This window comes from Stegostoma tigrinum, chromosome 18, assembly GCF_030684315.1.
Source record: "Stegostoma tigrinum isolate sSteTig4 chromosome 18, sSteTig4.hap1, whole genome shotgun sequence".
Classification (NCBI taxonomy): Eukaryota; Metazoa; Chordata; class Chondrichthyes; order Orectolobiformes; family Stegostomatidae; genus Stegostoma; species Stegostoma tigrinum.
The window spans coordinates 31,856,113-31,875,561 of record NC_081371.1 but is presented as its reverse complement, the minus strand read 5'-3'; the positions used below and the strand labels follow the sequence as shown (position 1 = coordinate 31,875,561).

Below are 19,449 nucleotides of genomic sequence, written 5' to 3'. Positions count from 1 at the left end.
CTGACTTGCGCGTTGTGGCTGGATTTGGGGAATCACGAGATGACACACTCAGCATAAACTTTTCAGCCTCTGACCTGCTCTTGTAATCAAAGCATTTATTGCAGCTGATCCAGTTAACATTTTGGTCAATGCTCACTCCAGGGTGTTTATAGTGGGGGATTCCACGAAGGTAATCTAATTATATATCCTGCAGGAGAGGCCAACATGTGCTCAAGTACTTGTTGCCTGTGCCATGGTTGGTGCTGAGTATGTGGATGAATTGATGAAAAAAATCCATGTTGATGGAGAGTACCAGCTTCAAGTGTAGGAATCATTTAATTGTATTTATATTGAGCCCATCACAAGCTTACATCCGCTTCTAAAGTACTTTTGGAAGACTAATTACTATTGCAATGGAGGCAAATTCGGCAGGCAACTTTTTGCAACCTTGCAATACAATTAATCAAAAACTATACTGAACAACTTCATTAATATTAGCATCCACAAAGGGAGGAACAAAAATGACTTTTGTTTTTAATTTTATACTTAATTAATATTTAGTCAAAATGAGCAATTCAGCCCTCTCTGATCAGTTTATGCACAATGATACCTGGGTGTGTGCAGTGATAATTATGCATTCTCACACATTATGCGTACTAATATACCTACAGAAGGTATATAGTAAAGGTTTATTTATGAAATGGTTGTGTATAAGTTTTCCAATAGAATCTGGATCAACAAATTGACAGCGAAGAACTAGTGAAATATTTTTAAAAACTGACAACGCAGCGATGCACTAAAGGTTGTCTTAGCCAGGCCCAGCCGCCAGTGAAGCTTTTCAATGCCTGGTTGGGCTGAAGTAACATAAATTAGCGTTAATCGTGCTCTCGATGGAGTGGACGTGTTGCATATAGGCGTCCTTTGCTTTTGCTCTGTGTCTGTGTGTGTGTGTGTCTGTGGAAGAGAGAGAGAGAGAGAGATGCGACAAGGGAAGGCGCGGCAGGGATTACAAATAGGCTTGGTGCGCAGTTTCGGCTCCAGCCACTTGCAATCCATTCAGTCCCAGCAAGCAAACCGGCAGTAGGAGACAGCAACTCCTGATAACACAACAGCCCTCCCAGGGGGGAAAACACACACACACACACATACACACACAGGTACGTGTTTTACCCGCTCGTTCTCTGTTGAATTCGCGTCTATTTTTTTTATTTTGCAGAAGTCGATAAAGCCGTATTTCACAAATGTTAATCTGTATATTGGATTTTTTTGTGAGGAATGAGAGACTTAAAAAAACATGATTCATTTTACAGGGTCCCTCACTGTAAATGATTGAGCCAATATCCCGATGGGGTGGATATGATAGATGCCTTTAATGGGAATGGTGCCCGGATAGGGCCGGACATGCTATCGCTAAATGGTTCTTTTTTTCTCCCCTCCACTCCCCCCACCACATACATCTGTTAATTCACAGCTAGGAGCTCGGCTAGGGTGAGTGGGGGGGCCGAATGTTTTTATTTGCTGTATGATTTTTAAGTGCCCCCCTTCCATCATGATACTTCGACACCGTGGTTGAATCTATTCCCAGAGACCTACTGACGGGATCTATGGCGAACTACAGCCATGCACCTACTGGGAGCAGCGAGAACCTTTTGGAAAATGTGTCTCCTCTGGCGACATTCTTCAAGCTGACATCCCTGGGTTTCACCATCGGGGTCGGCGTGTTGGGAAACCTACTCATCTCCTTCCTCCTGATCAAAGACAAAACCCTCCACCGGGCTCCCTATTACTTCTTGCTGGACCTCTGCTCCTCGGATATCATCCGCTCGGCGGTTTGCTTCCCGTTCGTCTTTCTCTCGGTGAAGAACGGTTCGTCCTGGCCCTACGGCTCGCTGAGCTGCAAAGTGGTCGCCTTCGTCGGCGTGCTGTCCTGCTTCCACGCCGTCTTCATGCTCTTCTGTGTGAGCGTGACCCGCTACATCGCCATCGCCCACCACCGCTTTTACTCCAAGAGACTGACTTTCTGGACGTGCCTGGCGGTCATCTGCATGGTGTGGACCCTGTCGGTGGCCATGGCTTTCCCGCCGGTCTTCGACGTGGGCACCTACACCTTCATCCGGGAGGAGGAGCAGTGCATCTTCGAGCACAGGTACTTCAAAGTGAACGACTCGCTGGGCTTCATGCTCATGTTCGCGGTGATCGTTCTGGCCACGCACATTGTCTACCTGAAGCTGATCTTCTTCGTCTACGACCGGCGTAAAATGAAGCCCGTCCAGCTGGTGCCTGCCGTCAGCCAGAACTGGACTTTTCACGGACCCGGGGCCACTGGGCAGGCGGCGGCCAACTGGATCGCTGGCTTCGGCCGGGGACCTACTCCTCCTACACTGCTGGGCATCAGGCAAAACCCCCAGGGCCAGGGCATGAGGAGGAGGCTGCTGGTCATGGACGAGTTCAAAACCGAGAAGAGAATAGGCAGGATGTTCTACCTGATCACCTTCTTCTTCGTGGCCCTCTGGTGCCCATACCTGGTCGCATGTTACTGGCGTGTCTTTGTGAAGGGCCCCGCTGTTCCCCGGGGTTACCTGACCGCTGCGGTCTGGATGACTTTTGCCCAGGCTGGGGTCAACCCTTTCATCTGCATCTTCTCCAACCGGGAACTAAGACGTTGTTTCAGCACCAACATCCTTTATTGTCGAAAATCTAGGTTACCGCGGGAACCTTACTGCGTTATATGACTATTTGTGTCTGTTTATGTCTGAGATTTAATCGATGGAAATTCTACCAAGCAACAGATGAAACAGCAGTTGTGGGCTGCAACGGTGGACTGCCCTCTGATGTTCACCAAGCGATGCATCAAGCCTTGGCAGAATGGTCCTTAATTTAGTTCTGCTGCTGTTGTCTTAATGATGAAGGTGTTTTCAATACAATTTGAAAAGAATACTATTACCGTAAAGTCTGCACATTATCTTACGTTTGGCTTTGTTTCTGAAGTAACCAATGCAGAAATCATAGACTACAACCTTAGAACATATATTGAGAGCATTAGACTCCTTTTGTATTTTTTAAAACAAAATCTTTTGAATCAATTAATTAAGATCTGACTGGAGAGATTTACAATTTTTTTGAGTTAATCTAAGGTGACAGAATACACACATCAATTGACTGTTGGAAATGCATGAAAGAGTTAGCATTTGAATATGTACAAATTAGTCCCTTCAACTTTCCTTTAAGCCCCACAACTTGGTTCTGGTTGATTCACATTAGGCCTCGGTGTCTTCACCATTAATAAATGTTTATTTCTGTTGCCCAATCACATTTCTACAGAACTGCACACAATGGATGTCTGTTCCTGTGTTAGTAGACTGCTTTCTTGCTCAGAACAGAACAAGTTAGTATCAGACCTTTCAAAATGTGTGAAATGTTTATTCTGTGGGTCATATTGTTTACAATATTTTTGTTTACTTATGTCTTTCATATCCTGACTGTGAGTTTCTTGTCCTTTTTGTAATCATTTCCTGTGATACCTAAAAATGTGACATGATGTGAGTGGTTTCCTTACTGCTAGGAGCTTGAGGTATGTACAAAATGAAATACATCTACATCTGGCAAAAAAGTTGTATGGGATTTCATTTTGGATATAAAATGTGTATCGCAGTACAATTCCCAATTTACATAAGTTCAATTGTGCTTTCTTGAAATTGAAAATAATTATTTTTAGAAGTCCAAGTATGCACTGAATTTCAACATGGATACTTTGTAATTAGGCTAAAAGGTTAACATCTGATGTAATAAATTGACACTTGGGAAGCATAAGATTGATTGAAGGCATAATACCAAAGAATCCCTGTGTACTTGATTGTTATTAATGTTTAAATTAAGTAACATTCTTTGTATGTGTCTTGTGGGTTAATGTAAAATAATTTAACATTGCAAAATCAGAGACAAAAATGTAATGTGGCTTATGGGTATTGTGTGTGTAATAACAATAGTGAAACGAATTGAACCTGAAACATATTAATTACAGAGCCATATAATTCATGACCTTTGACCTTTTATAAGAGAATTTTGAAAAATTCTGTTGCCAGTTTGAATTGTCTTTATTCCTCCACGTCATATTTGTTTCATTTAACCTTAATTTACCCTCAGCTTGCTCTCCTTGAGATTTTAGCATTTTCATCCCCACTCTCATTTCTATTATTTGTTCATTTTCTCATGTCATTTATGCATTTGGTTTCTTTCTTTAGTTTTCTTTTCGAAAACTTGCCTCTTTTTGAATCTGTTTTTCATTCTGCTAATTCTTTCTTCACCAATTTTCTGCTCAAGGCTGTATTTTCTAGTTCAAACATTTTATTCTTCACAATATTTTTAAGTGTTGTATTTCCATTTGCTGTTATCACAGTTGGCCTTTGCTATTTTCAATACTTTTCTATAGCACTATAAAATTAAAGTGATATGCCAAGTACCTTAATTCTTCATATTATTTACAAGATTAGTTTTCAGGAAGTAACAGTTGTTCACAATGACTAAAGTCTCCAATCAATACCAAGAATTGCACCAAAATTAACAATATTTTAGTAGCTGTAATTGAAACACATTGATTTTATAACATTTCTTTAATTTTTAGAAACTTAACAGTGGTTCAAGTGTAATCATATATTAGGTATCATTTACATGATTAAAATTAGCTAATGGAAGAATAGAATCCAGCCCCAGTCTCAGCTGCACCTAACTTGCTTCTTACAAGGTTGTGAGTTGCTTATCTCAGGTAGGTTATCACAGCACCAAAGAAGCAAAGCACTGACCTGACAGGAGTGACAACACCTCACATACTGCCAAATCTTCTGTTTATGGTCAAAACTAATTTATTAAGACTAAACATAAGTCAAATTCATGAAGATTTAAGTCTCAGGAAGCAGCCCTTGTGTAAAGAAGATGTAGCAAATAACCTCTGGATAATTTTCTCTCTTTTTTGTTAATAAAACTAAATAATGGTCAAAGGCTCTGAATTAGGTTTGTTTTTAGTTAATGTTGAGTTTCACAGTTTAAGTATCAAACCTATTCAGTGATCTCTGTGTACTTAAGTTAGATACCTGAGTGTTGATAGCATTAAATATATGATGGACTAACACAATAAAGTTGAAGAAAGCATTCATTTTATCTTCCTTTGGTACATATGTAATTGATTTCAGAATTTTGCTACAGATGCTGAGGGAATCTGTAATGTTGATTTAACCCACTTTTTGGTCCTGTTTTGAAATCTGTGGAAGTGAGTTGTTTTTGAGTAAGCAAAAATCAGGCCCCTAGAATGGAAAAATGTAACAGAATGAAATGCGTTCATTTACGTTTTGTTTCTGGCTTCATTCATTTGCAATTTGAATCGCTCACCTATCCGACACCAAGCCTTCGCAATTTTTCATTCTGTTGCAGTTGTGTTGCAGTTAGTAGAGCTAAACTAATGTTTGATTCAGAACAGTATTGGTGTTTGATTCCCATGCATCTGATGTTCCTTTCTGGAAGTCCAGGACACAAAGCAGATTTGGAGATTTCGCTCCTAAATCCATAAAATATCATGACAAGTTGTAATGAGGCTGATTGTATGTTTTAAAAGAATATATATATATTGTGATTAATGTATGTTTTACTGATTTTATGATATGAATGATTTCAATTAATTATCAACAGATGGTTTGCACTATTCCTTTGTGAAAACATTTCACTGCTGTAATTTCCTGTTTTGAAACATTTCAATCACCATGATTTGACAAATTACATTGTTTCATTTTTGGCTGTTTGGCAGAATACACCTTTCTCTTATCACAAGACATTGCACTGAAAACTGCTGCTGTTAGATTATCCATTACCACTGCCATTAGGCATTTACTTACATTTGCAAATTATTCATTAAACAATGCAAACTTGCTATACTATAAAACCTACTGGACAACAAGCATTGTGAATATTTGTTTAAATTTTATGTTTTATGATAATATGGTGCCACTGACATATATGCTGTACATGAGCTGTAAAAATGGAAGTGTATTTTAACACTTCTATTTACTTTGAGATATAAATTATGTGTGAAGATGTTCCCTTCATGGGTTTGGAGGCTTTTTTTGTGTGAGAATTGAGCCTATGCAACTTTCCTGGCGAGCTACTTGAGTCATGTAATATTTAGAGAATCATAAGCAAAAAGCAACTCCAATAAGAGGTAAATTATATCCATCACGACAGACAGCTAGTTCATTCAATAAAAGAAAAATGAGTTTGAATGTTGGAGATGGGGTTCAAGTTCAATATCCCCTGAGATTTCAACACTTTATAACTGAAGCTATAGTGGCCTTTATATCTACCGCTAAACAATTGACACATAATTTTAAATTGTGGTAAGTTAGTATTCAGTATCTCCTTTCATTGTGTTTAAACTGGGAGAGTATCTCTTTCTAAAGTAATCTTATTCGGCTCCCCCAAAACTCCAAAGCAAATGGATGTGCTGTCTAACCAAGAACTAAACACCATATATACATACCTGATCTGTCTTTTTTTTCCTTGCTACTGCTGAATTTCTTTTTGCTTCAGTAACTTGAGACTTAATTGTCAAAAGCTGCCTTCCTAAATTTTGACCTAATCCTGATAATAGATTAAGCCACTTCAAAACCCCAAATCCTTGCATCCTGTCCCTGACACAGAGCAGATTTACCAGAATGCTGCCTGGGCTGGAGGGTCTGAGCTACGAGACATGATAGGATAGGCTGATGTTGTTTTTCTTGGAGAGACAAAGGTTGATAAAGATGTTTGAGGTTATGACATGTGGATCAAAAGGCACTTCTTCTATTAGAAGAACAGTCAATTACCAGGGAATATTGATTTAAGGTTAGAGGTTTACAGGGAGGTGATGACGTAGTGGTAATATGACTAGATTACTAACCCAGAGACCGAATGAATGTTCTGCTGACCCGTGTTTGAATTCTGCATGGCAAATGGTGGAATCTGAATTCAGTAAAAATCCTGATTTGGGGGTGCACATGTTGGACTGGGTTGGACAAAGTCAGAAGTCACATGGAACCAGATTAGAGTAACAGGTTCATTTGGAATCACAAACTTACAGAGTGCAGCCCTTCCATCAAGTGAAACGTGACTTAATCTGATGAAGGGAGCTGCGCTCTGCAAGCTTGTGATTTTAAATAAACCAGTTGGACTATAACCTGGTGTTTTGTGACTTCTGACGATAAAAATCTGGAATGAAGAGTGTAATGATGACCATGAATCCATTGTTGTTTGTTGTAAAGCCCCATCTGGTTCAGTAATGTTGTTTGGGGAAAGAAATTGCCATCCCTACCTGGTCTGGTCTACATGTGGGACCAGACCCGCAGCAATGTGGATGACTCTTAAACTACCTTCTGGGCAATTAGGGATGGGCAATAAATGCTAGCCTAGCCAGTAGTGGCCTCATCCTGTGAATGAATGAGAAAAAGATAGAAGGCTAAGTGGAAAGTTACGGAGAATCTTTTTTTTAACTCAGAGTACGGTGGGAGTCTGAAATTCATTATATGAAAGGATGGTGGAGTCAGAAACCTGTAAAATGTAAGCAATTTTTAGATATCCACTTGTGCTGCCATAGTTTCCAGGGCCATATGGCACAAACTGGAAAATAAGATTCATGTAGTCAGATTTTTGATGACCAGTTTAGGCATGATGAGCTGAACAGCTTCTTCTGTAGTGTAAATGCTTATGAGTCTGTATTTTACATTGGCAGTTTCATTTTTCACTTCATTTCATTGCTTTCCTTAATTTTCATTGACTCCTCCTTTGCAAAATCGCCCAATGATCCAGTGGTTGACCAGACTGGGGAAACTTCTGTTCATCTTCTCTCTCACCCATCTGCTCCATCCATCCCACTGACCAATCCCCACCACGCCCAAACTGCATGTGCCTACCGCCATCCCACCTACCTTCCTCAGCCCCGCCCCTTTGCTTTATTATTTTCCCAGCTGTTTTCCCCCTCCCCATTTCTGAAGAAGGGTCCCAATCCGAAACCTCAACGTTCCTGCTGCTCTGATGCTGCCTGACCTGTGTTCCTCCAGCTCCACACTGTTGTCTCTGATTCCAGCATTTTCAGTTCTTGCTTTCTCCCGCATGCACTTCTGTTTGCTACACTTTATGAAGGACTTGAAAGTTCTTAGTAAAGTGTGGGGATTTACCAGAGTTTTTCCATGGATAAGAAATTCTGTCGTCAAGATTAGCTTAGAGATAGTAGTGTAACTTGTCTTGAGCACAAGAAGTTAGGGATGATTTGATAGAAATATACAAGATTGTGACAAATTCGCATAAGATAGAAAAATCTAGGCTCTTCACATTAGCTGATAGTACATGGAAAAAAGGACACAGATTTATGGTTTTAGGCAAGAGAAGCAGAGCGAAAGTGAGGAAGAACTTTGTGTGTAGCTAATGAAGTGAAGGCGACCAGTGACTTCAAAAGGAAATTGGATGGGCATTTGAAGGACAGAAACTAGCACAGTTATAGGAATATAACAGAGCAATGGACTGATTGGGTTGTTCTAGAGAGTATCAGAATAGCATGTGAACTGAATGATGTCCTTTTGCACCATTTTAGGTTTATATGGTTCCGTGACTTGATTTCTTGACTTCAATGTACCATGCATCAGTATCTACCCCTTTGTGTGCCCCTGCCCAGCCCCTCATTTTTTTCCGACTTGGTGCTAGGGTGTCAATTATTGAGATCCGAGCTTCTGCAACTCAATTACCCAAACTCTATGTCTTGCAACTCCCTTCTTCATCTTTAAACACCTTGCCAGATCAGTATTTTAAATTTCAATCTGGGTCAGTTATCGTAATTAGCCAACTTTTATTCTAACAGTCTGTATTCACATACGTAGAATGCTTTGGGTCTATGAATTCATAAAAGAAATTATAAAATGCACTTTTTTGTCTTAAGTATCTTTAAATTTTAGATAAAAGTATTAAGACTTATAAAACTAATGTGGTAGTTAAGACCCACAGCAGCCATGATCTAATTAAAAGACAAACTCAAAAGTGATGAGTGACCTGCTTTTGTTCCTATATTTCTGTGCCTCCTTATCTTGAGAGAAATAACCCAAGTTTGCCTGGATGTCAGAATTAAGTAAATTTATTGCAGGTATAATTTTAGTGATTCATTGCTATGCTTTCTCCAAAACTCAAAAATGAGTCACTTAAAAAATGGACACGGTATTCCAGTTTAGGTCTCACTGAAGTTTTGTGCAATAATGGTAGTATTTGCATATTTCATATCTTATAAGATCTATTCCGGTTTCCTGGTGCATTTGATATCTGTAGGTAAGATTTTATCAACATCTGGACCTTTAAAATCGTTTTTGAACTAGCAAAACACTTAATTTGCATTTTGACCTTAATTCCCATTCTGTGAACTAATGTACTACCTTGTGCTTTATGTCAAATTGTTTCTGTTTTTTTGGCCATTCTGCTAATTTACGTACATTTGAAATTTTTCCAAATCACCATACTCTTAACCTGTTAGCTTCTGCCGTTGCTTCATATTATATCTAGCAACGAACTTGACTTGCAACAATGTGGAGAAAGTGACCATTTATTGGAGAAAGGGGGTAATATGATGTATTTAGATGTTTGATCAAAATATGAATGGGAGAATTTAACTGTTGCCATCAGTTCACTTAGTAGTTATGGGAGGGTTGTTCTGTTAACAATTACATGGCCTAGCTTGTGTTTTTGTTGAATGCAGCCATTATTAATAAACTGAAATAAATTTGATCTTGATTGATTCCATAATTGTGAAATATAGATAGTTAATATTGTCATTGGTACTCATGCAGGTCAGTAGTGACACTGTCTGTCCAACTCCCTGGGCTACCAAATTACTTTCACTGACATACTAATAACCAAGCATTTAAACTGACTGAAAACTCAACGCCTAAATCATTCTATAACTGACAAGATATATGTTGTAGAAATAAAAAGGCTAATGTGGTACTTTGGATTATGCACAATTTGAACCTGGATAGAAAAACCTGTCAAAATGTTGCTTATGAAATCCATAACCTAACAATGTAACAAGTTGAGTCTTGATCAACAGAAAATTGAATAATCCAGAATGCATAATTCTTTAATTATGATCCACCTGGTATGGGCAGTATGCAGTTGGATGTATCAGATTAATCATCAGTTTCCAACCCAACAAAAAATACTTTCACTAACAACACACTGACCTTTGCTTGCTGCTTGTAGTTTTTAAGTTTTCTAATCAATATTCTTTGAAAGTATCTACTTTCGTATAACTTCTGTTTTTATGTGTTTATTAAATGTTCTCACGTAGGTTGAAAGAGATTTTCAAAATTGATTGCATTTATTTAATTTGTGGTATTCTGAGAATGAACTGAAATATTAGTCTTCTTGATTAAGTGTGATCATAATAAGGCAGCACATTTGAGATCTCATTATTGCACACTACAAAACAATAGAATGTGGAATTGTTTCTCTCCATTCTGCCACTAATGAGTTCACAAGCTTCTTAGTGTTAGAACAGTAGATGCTCCAAAGCAGGGAATTGCCAACCTTCTCAGACAAATAATATACAACTTGGAGGCTCAGAAAATCAAGGGAGACAATAACACAGCTAAGAAACATGAGTATCCACACACTGAAGACTTACCAGGATGTTTCCAGGGCTGGAGGGTTTGAGATATAAAATTAGATTGGAAAGGCTGGGACTATTTTCACTGGAGCATAGGAGGTTGAGGTGTGACCTTATTGATGTTTATAAGATTATGAGGGGCATAGATAAGGTGAATGACAAGAGTCTTCCTTTTTGGGTGCGTATGTTCAAAACTCGGGAGCATATTTTTAAGGTGAGAGGAAAAAGATTTTAAAAGGACATGAGGCAAAACTTTTTTTACGCAGAGAATGGTTCATAAATGGAATTTTTAAAAATTCACATGGGATGAAGACTTCACTAACCAGTCAGCATTTATCGCCCCATCATTAATTGTTCAGAGTCAACCACATTTCTGTGAGTTTGGAGTCATGTGTAGGCCAAACCAGATAAGGATGGCAGTTTCCTTCCCTAAAGGACATTGTAAGTTGTCCTGTGTAGCAAATTGTTATATTGCTAAATGGTTCACAGACTGTGTAACATTATATGACATCCAGAAGAAGTGAAACATGTTCTGCAAATCTGAGTTTTACATTGCTTCTAAACTATATTACTCTTGTTCTGGGGGGAGGGGTCTTTAAAAACTTTCCCCCCCAACAATCAAAATGGTCTCATGGTCATTATTAGTTTCTTAATTCCAGATATTTTATTGAATTCAGATTCCACCATCTGCCATGATAGGATTCAAACCCAGTTCCCCAGAATGTTATTTGGGTCTCTGAATTAACAGTCCAGCGATAACACCAGTAGGGCACAGCTTCCCCATGCATGGACTGAGCTGCCAGAGGAAGTGGTGGATGCAGTTATTTACAACATTTAAAAGACATTTGGATAAATTCATGAATAGGAAAGGTTTGGAGAGGTATGGCCCAAGTGCAGGCAGGTAGGACTAATTTGGAACATAGTTGGTGTGGACTGGTGGGACCGACGGGTCTGTTTCCATGCTGTATGAATCTATGAATAAAGACAATATTGAGAAATTAGACACTTTACAACTTTTAAACCCCACCCCCCCGAACAAGAGTAATATTGTTTAATATTGTTTCACTTCTTGTAAATGTCATATAATGTTACACAGTTTGTGAACCATTTAGCAGTGTGACAGTTTGCTACACAAGACACCTTACAAAATAGCAAATGTGATAAATGGTCAGTTCATTTGTTTTTGGTGATATTGGTTGAAGAAGCGATATTGGCATGGATACCGGGAAAACAAAGTATTCTTGATCAAATGATGCCATTCTCAGTATCTTTGTTTAATGTCTAATCCGAGAGACAGCATTCCCTTCAGTCTGAGGTGTTACACTAACGTGTTAGTATCAGTTTACATGCTGCGAACCAGAATGCGAGCTTGAGCCTGCAAGTATCTGACTATAGCACCACAGAGAGAAATGTGTTACTTCTTCACCAAATTAACACTTTAAAAACATCCTTTGTTGTGTCTTAGCAGTGTGCTTTCATAGCAATGTCTAAATACCTTATTTTGCAAATGGCACATAAATTTAGACTACAGTAAAATGAAATAATTGAGATGAAAATTTGGACCAAAGCCAATATTAGTGTCTGCTTAAGATCATTCAAATTCAAAGCCAAATTTTACATGTTAAATCAACAATATAATAAAATAAAAGATTTCTGAACATGCTACGTAGCATCAGTAAAATCACTGAGGATGAGATTGTAGACTGCTTCTAACTATGCTCAGGGTATGGCTAATTGAATTGTGTATTGTAAATTAGATTATTACATAACCACAAAACCAAGTTCCCTTTCTCCAATAAAATAACATTGCTTTGAAGTCACCTTGGTAAGCAGTATTGCATATTTTGCAAATTTACCAAAAGCAGCTTGGCTTAAACTGATTATATTTATTTAAGAAATGCAGCCTGTTTTCTAACACAGTCATGCAGTTGTGTGATAGCTAATTACTAGTTAATACTTTGGGTTTGCTTCTGTCCAAATCTTTAAAATCAAATCCAGACAGAATTGGGTCCACGTACAATACAATATGAATTCTAAAAATGTGCACGACCAGTCTGTGAATAGGATGCAAAACTCTCAAAATTCACCGGACATTACATCCTTATTCAGAGCTGGAACTCTCTGACAAATGGTCTTCTAGAAGCAAATAGACCAATACAGGATAAGTAAACTCGCCCTACACTAAAATCCAATGGGTGAACAGCCCAGGCCAGCACCAATAGAAATCTGATAATAAACTATTTATTGGTCCTCTTCTTTGAAGAACATAATACCAGTAAAGAACCCACAGCAATTTGCAAAAGGAGGAAAAACATTTTGAATAAACTAATTTCTTATTTTAATACAAATCTATGTTTTTATTTTAAATTCAATGCATCTTTTCAAAAACTAAACAAAAATGAAATGGAACTCATGGAAAATTTTAAGTAGAAACCTGCTGCACATTGAGAAGTTGCATTTCAAATCTGAAACTGCTTGACACTGCACAGTTATCTTCATGAAAGATTTGGTGCTCCCCAATATATTCATAGCCAGAAGCATTTGCAGTAGTGATTGCAACAGTTTCAGTCATGCTGCTGTTGTTGAAGTACCCCTGATTGAAATGTTATCATTTTTATTTTTCTTCTTTGTGGAGTCTTACCTACACACAGCATGCAGTATGATGATATCATTGCAGAATTGCAGGATCATAGTGGTAATAAAATCATCTTTATATAGGAAAAACATTATTATATAATAAAACAAAGGAGGTGAATTGAAGAATGCTCTTTCACCAGAAAGATTTATTTAGAATTCTGAGTATTATTTATTGTATGCATTTTGAAATATTGTGCAGCCTGTTTGCACTGTAAATGGATAAAATAAACTGATGGGAGGTCCAGGTTTTTTGGTCAGGAAAATGTTGTTCACAAAGATCTGAGATTGGTGGATGAAAATTGGTTGACATCAACAATTGAAAACAGGCTCATAGTGAATCAGCAGCTGATTATTTACAGTGTCACATTTTCTTTCCACTAATGTACAGGATAGTAGTTCAAATTTCTGGAATCCCATTTCCAAGTTTCACTTTTGCCTTGTTCAGTGTGAAATTAAAACAAAATGTTGGGAATCTTTTCAACATTAATGAAAATTAAAAACTGACATGGTGAAAACAGCTGCCGGATCACACTGAGCTGATTTTGTACTGTGAAGAACATTCATTTCATGCCCCTCCTTCCAAATGTGATTTCTACGACATGGTTTTACTTTCTCAAACTTAATATGAATCTGACATCACCTGTAGGGAATCCCTGACATCCAGCAGCAGTGGCTGTAATTAAGGAGGGTTATCAGCCAAACACTTGGAAGAATTTTCACAGGCAGCAATCCAAGAAGTAAAAAGGATAATGACAATACAGTGTGGAGCTGGAGGAACATTGCAGGTCAGGTAACAACAGAAGAGCAGGAAAGTTGACATTTTGAGTCGGGACCCTTCATCAGGACTACGAAGGGGGTAAGGGAGCTGGGAAATAAATAGAGGGAAGAGGGGTGGGGAAAAGTAGGTGGGATGGTGAGAGGTGGATGCAAGTCAGGAGTGATGGGGATTGGCCAGTGGGATGCATGGGGCTGATAGGGAAGAAGATGGACAGGTTGTGTCAGGTCAGGGAGGTGGGGATGAGAGGGAGGTTTGGGTGTGGAATGAGGGTGGGATTGGGGAGATTTTAAAACTGGTGAATTTTATGTTGAGGCCATTGGGCTGTAGACTCCAGAGGCAGAATATGAGAGAGTCATGGAGTAAGTGGTCTTACAAAAGGCAGATAGGGCTGGCGAGGGAAATATCTCTTTGGTTGTGAGGTCGGTTTGTAGGTGGCAGAAGTAGCGGAGAATGATGCACTGGATGTGGAGGTTGGTGGAGTGGTATGTGAGGACCCCAGGGGGACTCTGTCCTTATTTTTGTTGTGGGGAGGGGCTTTGAGGGCAGAAGCACTGGAAATGCAAGAGATGAGGGCATGTTTGTTGAAGACGTGTTTGATCACCAGATCTGACAAGTCGTGGTCTGTGAAATAGGAGGAAATCTGGGATGCCCAGGAGTGAAATGCTCCATCTTGGGAGCAGATGCGATGAAGATGGAGGAATTGGAAGTAAAGGATCACATTCTTGCAGGAGGGTGGGTGAGAGGAGGTGTAGTCCAGGTAGCAGTCGGAGTCAGAGGGTTTGAAATAGATGTCGGTGTTGAGGTAGTCACCAGAGATGGAGACAGAGAGGAACGGGAAGGAGAAGGAGGTATCAGAGATGGTTCAGGTGAATTTGAGGTTGGGGTGAAAGTTTTTAGTAAAGTTGATGAACTGTTCAAGCAACCCATGGGAGCATGAGGCATCAACATAGTGGAGATAGAGGTGAGGGATGCTACCAATGTAACAGCGGAAAAGGGATAATTCCACATGTCCTATAAAGAGGCAGCCATAGCTCAGACCCATACAAGTGTCTGTATGTCTCCGAGTAAAAAGATAAATGTTCCTTCAATGTACATTTCCAGAGAACAGCACCAGACCACAAGGGAGCTCCTCTGCTTAGGCCCAGATAAATAGAGATAAAAGGCCCAGTGCCTTCACCTCCACTCAGGAGCTGAATAAGTTTGAAAAAATAAGTGAAATCTCAAGAAAAACCATAAGTTGATTGGTTGATGAAAAACAGCTGCTCTGGTGAGTCCATGTGTAGTTGAAAATTAAAAACATGCATCCTTTTTTAAAAGTGTCTGCTTTGGTTAAGAAACTCAAGCGAAAGGGAAATTAAAATTGTTAAGGTAAGTAAAATAAAGTGATATAAATAAATAAAGTAAAACTGAGTCAACACAAGTGAAGTAAATTTATGACATGGCAGGGCGACACGGCCATATAGAATTTGTGTTCTGTAGCATGTGGGAAGTTGAGGATACTACCAGTTACCTAGACAACTGAATGTGTAAGATGTGTCACCAGCTGCTGTTTCAGAGCTTGATCAGCAACTAGAGTCACTGTGGTGCATCAGTGAGGCTGAGAGTTATGAATTTAGGAGATTCATAAAGGTGATCACACTCCATTGTAGGAGCATGGAAGGATGAAGGGAAAGGGTGGCCACCAGGCAGGTCAAGACAACCAGTTTAGGTGTTTTCATTATAGAATCCCTACAGTGTGGAAACAGGCCCATCGGCCCAACAAGTCCACACCAACCGTCAGAGCACCCATCCAGACCCATCTTCGTATAACCCACTTAAACTAGTATTCCCTGAACACTACGGACAATTTAGCATGATCAATCCTCCTAGCCTGCACATCTTTGAACTGTGGGAGGAAACCAGAGTACCCAGAAAAAATCCACGCAGACACAGGGAGAATGGGCGACTGTCTGGAGTTTGCACAAAGGTGGAATTGAGCCCAGGTCCCTGGCGCGGTGAGGCAGCAGTGCTAACAACTGAGCCAAGGTACCACCTGAGTTTCCTGAGGTTGCACTCACCAGTCAGCTTTATAATAGGATATTAGTTGTTTAGAAGAGTGCTGTCAGAATTGTAGTAATTGTAGTTAGGTCAACCAGGTTGACCTCATAGAATATGAGCTCCTCGATTGGGTCAGTTAATCTGGTCCAATCAGGGAACCCTAGCTGACAGATATAAACAGGCATGTTAGAGGTTGTGTTTACTGTCAGAGCTGGCTGTGAGGAAGCTGGATCATTGTCAAGGACTGTCCACGTGTCAATAAAGGGTGACTTGGTGATGGTATACCGGCCTCTGTGGAGTTATTTCAGAACCAAGTTTGTCGTATTCTTGGTGACTCAGCTGAACAACAGGTGAAGAAGAAGAGTAGAAGACCAATAGTAATAGTGAATAAAAACCAAAAGAACTGTGGACGCTGTAAATCATAAACAAAAACAGAAGTTTCTGGAAAAGCTCAGCAGGTCTGCCAGCATCTGTGAAGAAAATCAGAGTTAACGTTTGGATCCAGTTTCCCTTACTCAGAACTGATGGTAGCTAGGAAAATGGTGGTTTATATGCAGAAGATAGAGTGGAGGGAGGGGCTAAGGAGTAAACAATAGGTGGGGATTGAACCCAGAGAGAGAAGAGAGCAGTTGGATAGACAAAGGACTAGATTATGATCTGGCTAGGAAGGTGAATAGCTCTTAATGGACACTGTTAATGGCTCACAATAGGCAGTCTGTAATGGCAGACTATGAGATAGCAAGACCTGATGTGGGGAGTTGGGGTCTAGGACATGGGAGAGCTCAGGCCCTAAAATTTTTGAACATAGATATTGAGTCCCGAGGGCTGCAGGGTCCCCAAGCGGAAAATGAGGTATTGTTCTTCCAGCTTGCACTGAGCTTCACTGGAACACTGCAACTGGTCTGAGACAGGGATGTTAGCCAGGGAATGGTGGGTGCGTTAAAGTGGCAGGCAACTGGAAGCTCAGTGTCATTTTTACAGGTGGTCACAGTCATCACTCCATTTTCCTAGTGCAGAGGAGATCCCGTTGTGAGCAGTGAATGCAGTAGCCGAGATACTTTTTTGTCTGTCCTACTGCTCTTTCTCTTTGGGCTCTATCCCCACCTATTGTTTACTCCTTACCCTCTCCCCCACCCTATCTTCCGCATTCAGACTGACATTTTCCTAGCTATCATTGACCCCAAAGGGTTAATGGACCCAAAACGTTCATACTGATTTCTCTTCACAGATGGTGCCAGACCTGCTGAGCTTTTCCAGCAACTTTTGTTTTTGAATACCAATCAAAGATTTGTTATTCAGAGGAACAGATGGGTGTTTCAGTGGCTGTAGGCATGAATCAAGGAATTTATGTTGCCTTGCAAATGCCAGGGTCTAAAATATTGTGCATTGGCTGTAGGACATTCTTCTGGGGAGACTGACATGGCGAGCTCATGGTCCATATTGGTAAAAATAATTAAGGCAGGAAAAATGATAAGGTCCTAAAAGCAGACTTCTGAAAACTTTGAAGGAGATTGAAAATCATTACCTCAAAAGCAATAATCTCAGGATTACTCTTAGTCCTGTATGCTAGTGAGCAGAGAAATAGGAGAACTGGAAGATTGAAATCATGGGCTGAAGAAGTGGCATAAAAGAGAAGACATCAAGTTTTTCAAGCATTGAGATTGATTCTGGAACATTGGTTCTTGCATTAGATGGATGGATAGCACGTTATCAGGACTGGACTGACATCTTTCCAGGGATGTCAAGAGAGAGTTTAAAGATAATCAGGGGATGTGAACCTAAGATGGAGCTCAATTTCTGTTAATCAAGTAGAAAAACAGTTCGCAAAAATAATAAATGGACAAAGCAAAGGCAAGTATCAAGTAAGATCAGAACAGAATAATATTAAAAGAACTGGATTAAGAGTATTATATATGACTGTATGTAGCATTCATAAAATTATTATTGATTTAATTGTACAAATTAAAGTAAATGGTGTGATTTAATTCCTTTTATGGAGATGTGGTACAGAGTGACCAAGATTGGGAACTGAAATCCAAAGACACTGACACCTCGGAGGGATTGCTTTCTTAATGAGGGACGAGTTCAGTACATTGACAGGAGAGGATCTTAGATCGAAGAATCAAGATGAAGAATTTGTTTAGGTGTAGCAATGAAACAGCAAAGGACAACAAATATTGATTACAGTTGTTTATAGGCCATAAAACTAGTTGTAATTGTGTGCATGCCATAAATGATTATAAATACATGTAGTGCGGGTAATACAGTATTAATGGGATATTCAGCACTTGTTTTGTTAATCGTGAATTTCTGGAGTACGGATGAAGTATATTTTGGAGCAATGCATTGAGGAGCCAATGAGGGATCGGCTAATTTTGGATTTAGTGTGTAATGAGGAAGGGCTAATTAATAGCCTTGTTGCAAATGGGGCTTTTGAGAAATATTAACTATAATGATAACATTTTGCAATATGTTTGAATGCAATATGGGTTCATTCTGAAATGTGTCTGAAATCTGAACAAAACAGTGAAAGAATGAGGAGTAAGCTGGTTATGGAAGATTGGGAAAATGCACTAAAAATTGGATGGCTGAAAGGCAATGTCTGTTACTGAAAAGGACTACATGGTCTATAACAGGTAAAAGACCATAGAATGTGGGAGCAGAATTAGGCTGTTCAGCCCATCAACATTGCTCCATCATTCAATGAAATCATGGCTAATTTAATTCTAAATCCCTCTTCCCTCGTGTATTTAAAGGAACAGATATATATTTCTGTGGTTATAGATATAGCTCCGAGATACCAGAGTCAAGGATCTTCTGGAGTTAGAAGAGTCAGAGGTGACTTAATTGAAAATTAGGATCCTTAAATTACATGTCAAGAAGGGTGCCAAAAAGATAATTTGTCTTGTGGAGAATCTAGAACCAGAGGTCTTTAAAGCCATCTGAGAGAATAAATTTCTTCTTATCTCTGCCCTAACAAGTCAACTCCTTATTATGCCCTGTGATCCTAGACTGACTCTCAAAGGAAACAAGCTCTCTGCATATACCCTGTTAAGATCCCTGAGAATCACTGATGAATCAATAAGGTCAACTAAAATTCTTATAACCTTCAATAAGTAAAGGCCCAACCCACTCAACCTCTCCTCATAAGAAAATCCTTCATGCTAGATATCAATCTCTTGAACCTTGCCTGGACTTCCTCCAATGCCAGTATACCTTTCGATAGATCGGGAGACCTATATTCCAGGTGTGGTTGAACTAGTGCCTTGTACAGTTTTAACAACATGGCTGCATTTTTTTAAACTCCATTCTCTTTGAAATAAAGGCCAAAATTCTATTTGCCTTCCTGATACTT

The 19,449-nt window shown here is 39.4% G+C and overlaps 1 protein-coding gene across 1 annotated transcript; it reads left to right on the top strand.

The window, feature by feature from the left end:
- Positions 1 to 936: 936 nt before the first annotated feature.
- Positions 937 to 6,117, top strand: gpr85 (G protein-coupled receptor 85). The gene is made up of 2 exons (XM_059652436.1): positions 937 to 1,136; positions 1,290 to 6,117. Exon 2 carries the CDS (start codon positions 1,584 to 1,586, stop codon positions 2,709 to 2,711), a length of 1,128 nt encoding a protein of 375 aa, XP_059508419.1. The 5' UTR covers positions 937 to 1,136; positions 1,290 to 1,583; the 3' UTR covers positions 2,712 to 6,117.
- Positions 6,118 to 19,449: the final 13,332 nt, after the last annotated feature.

Bases quoted from the DNA above. Each gene is read 5' to 3' on its own strand.
- gpr85 (XM_059652436.1), top strand. From the start codon at position 1,584: ATGGCGAACTACAGCCATGCACCTACTGGGAGCAGCGAGAACCTTTTG.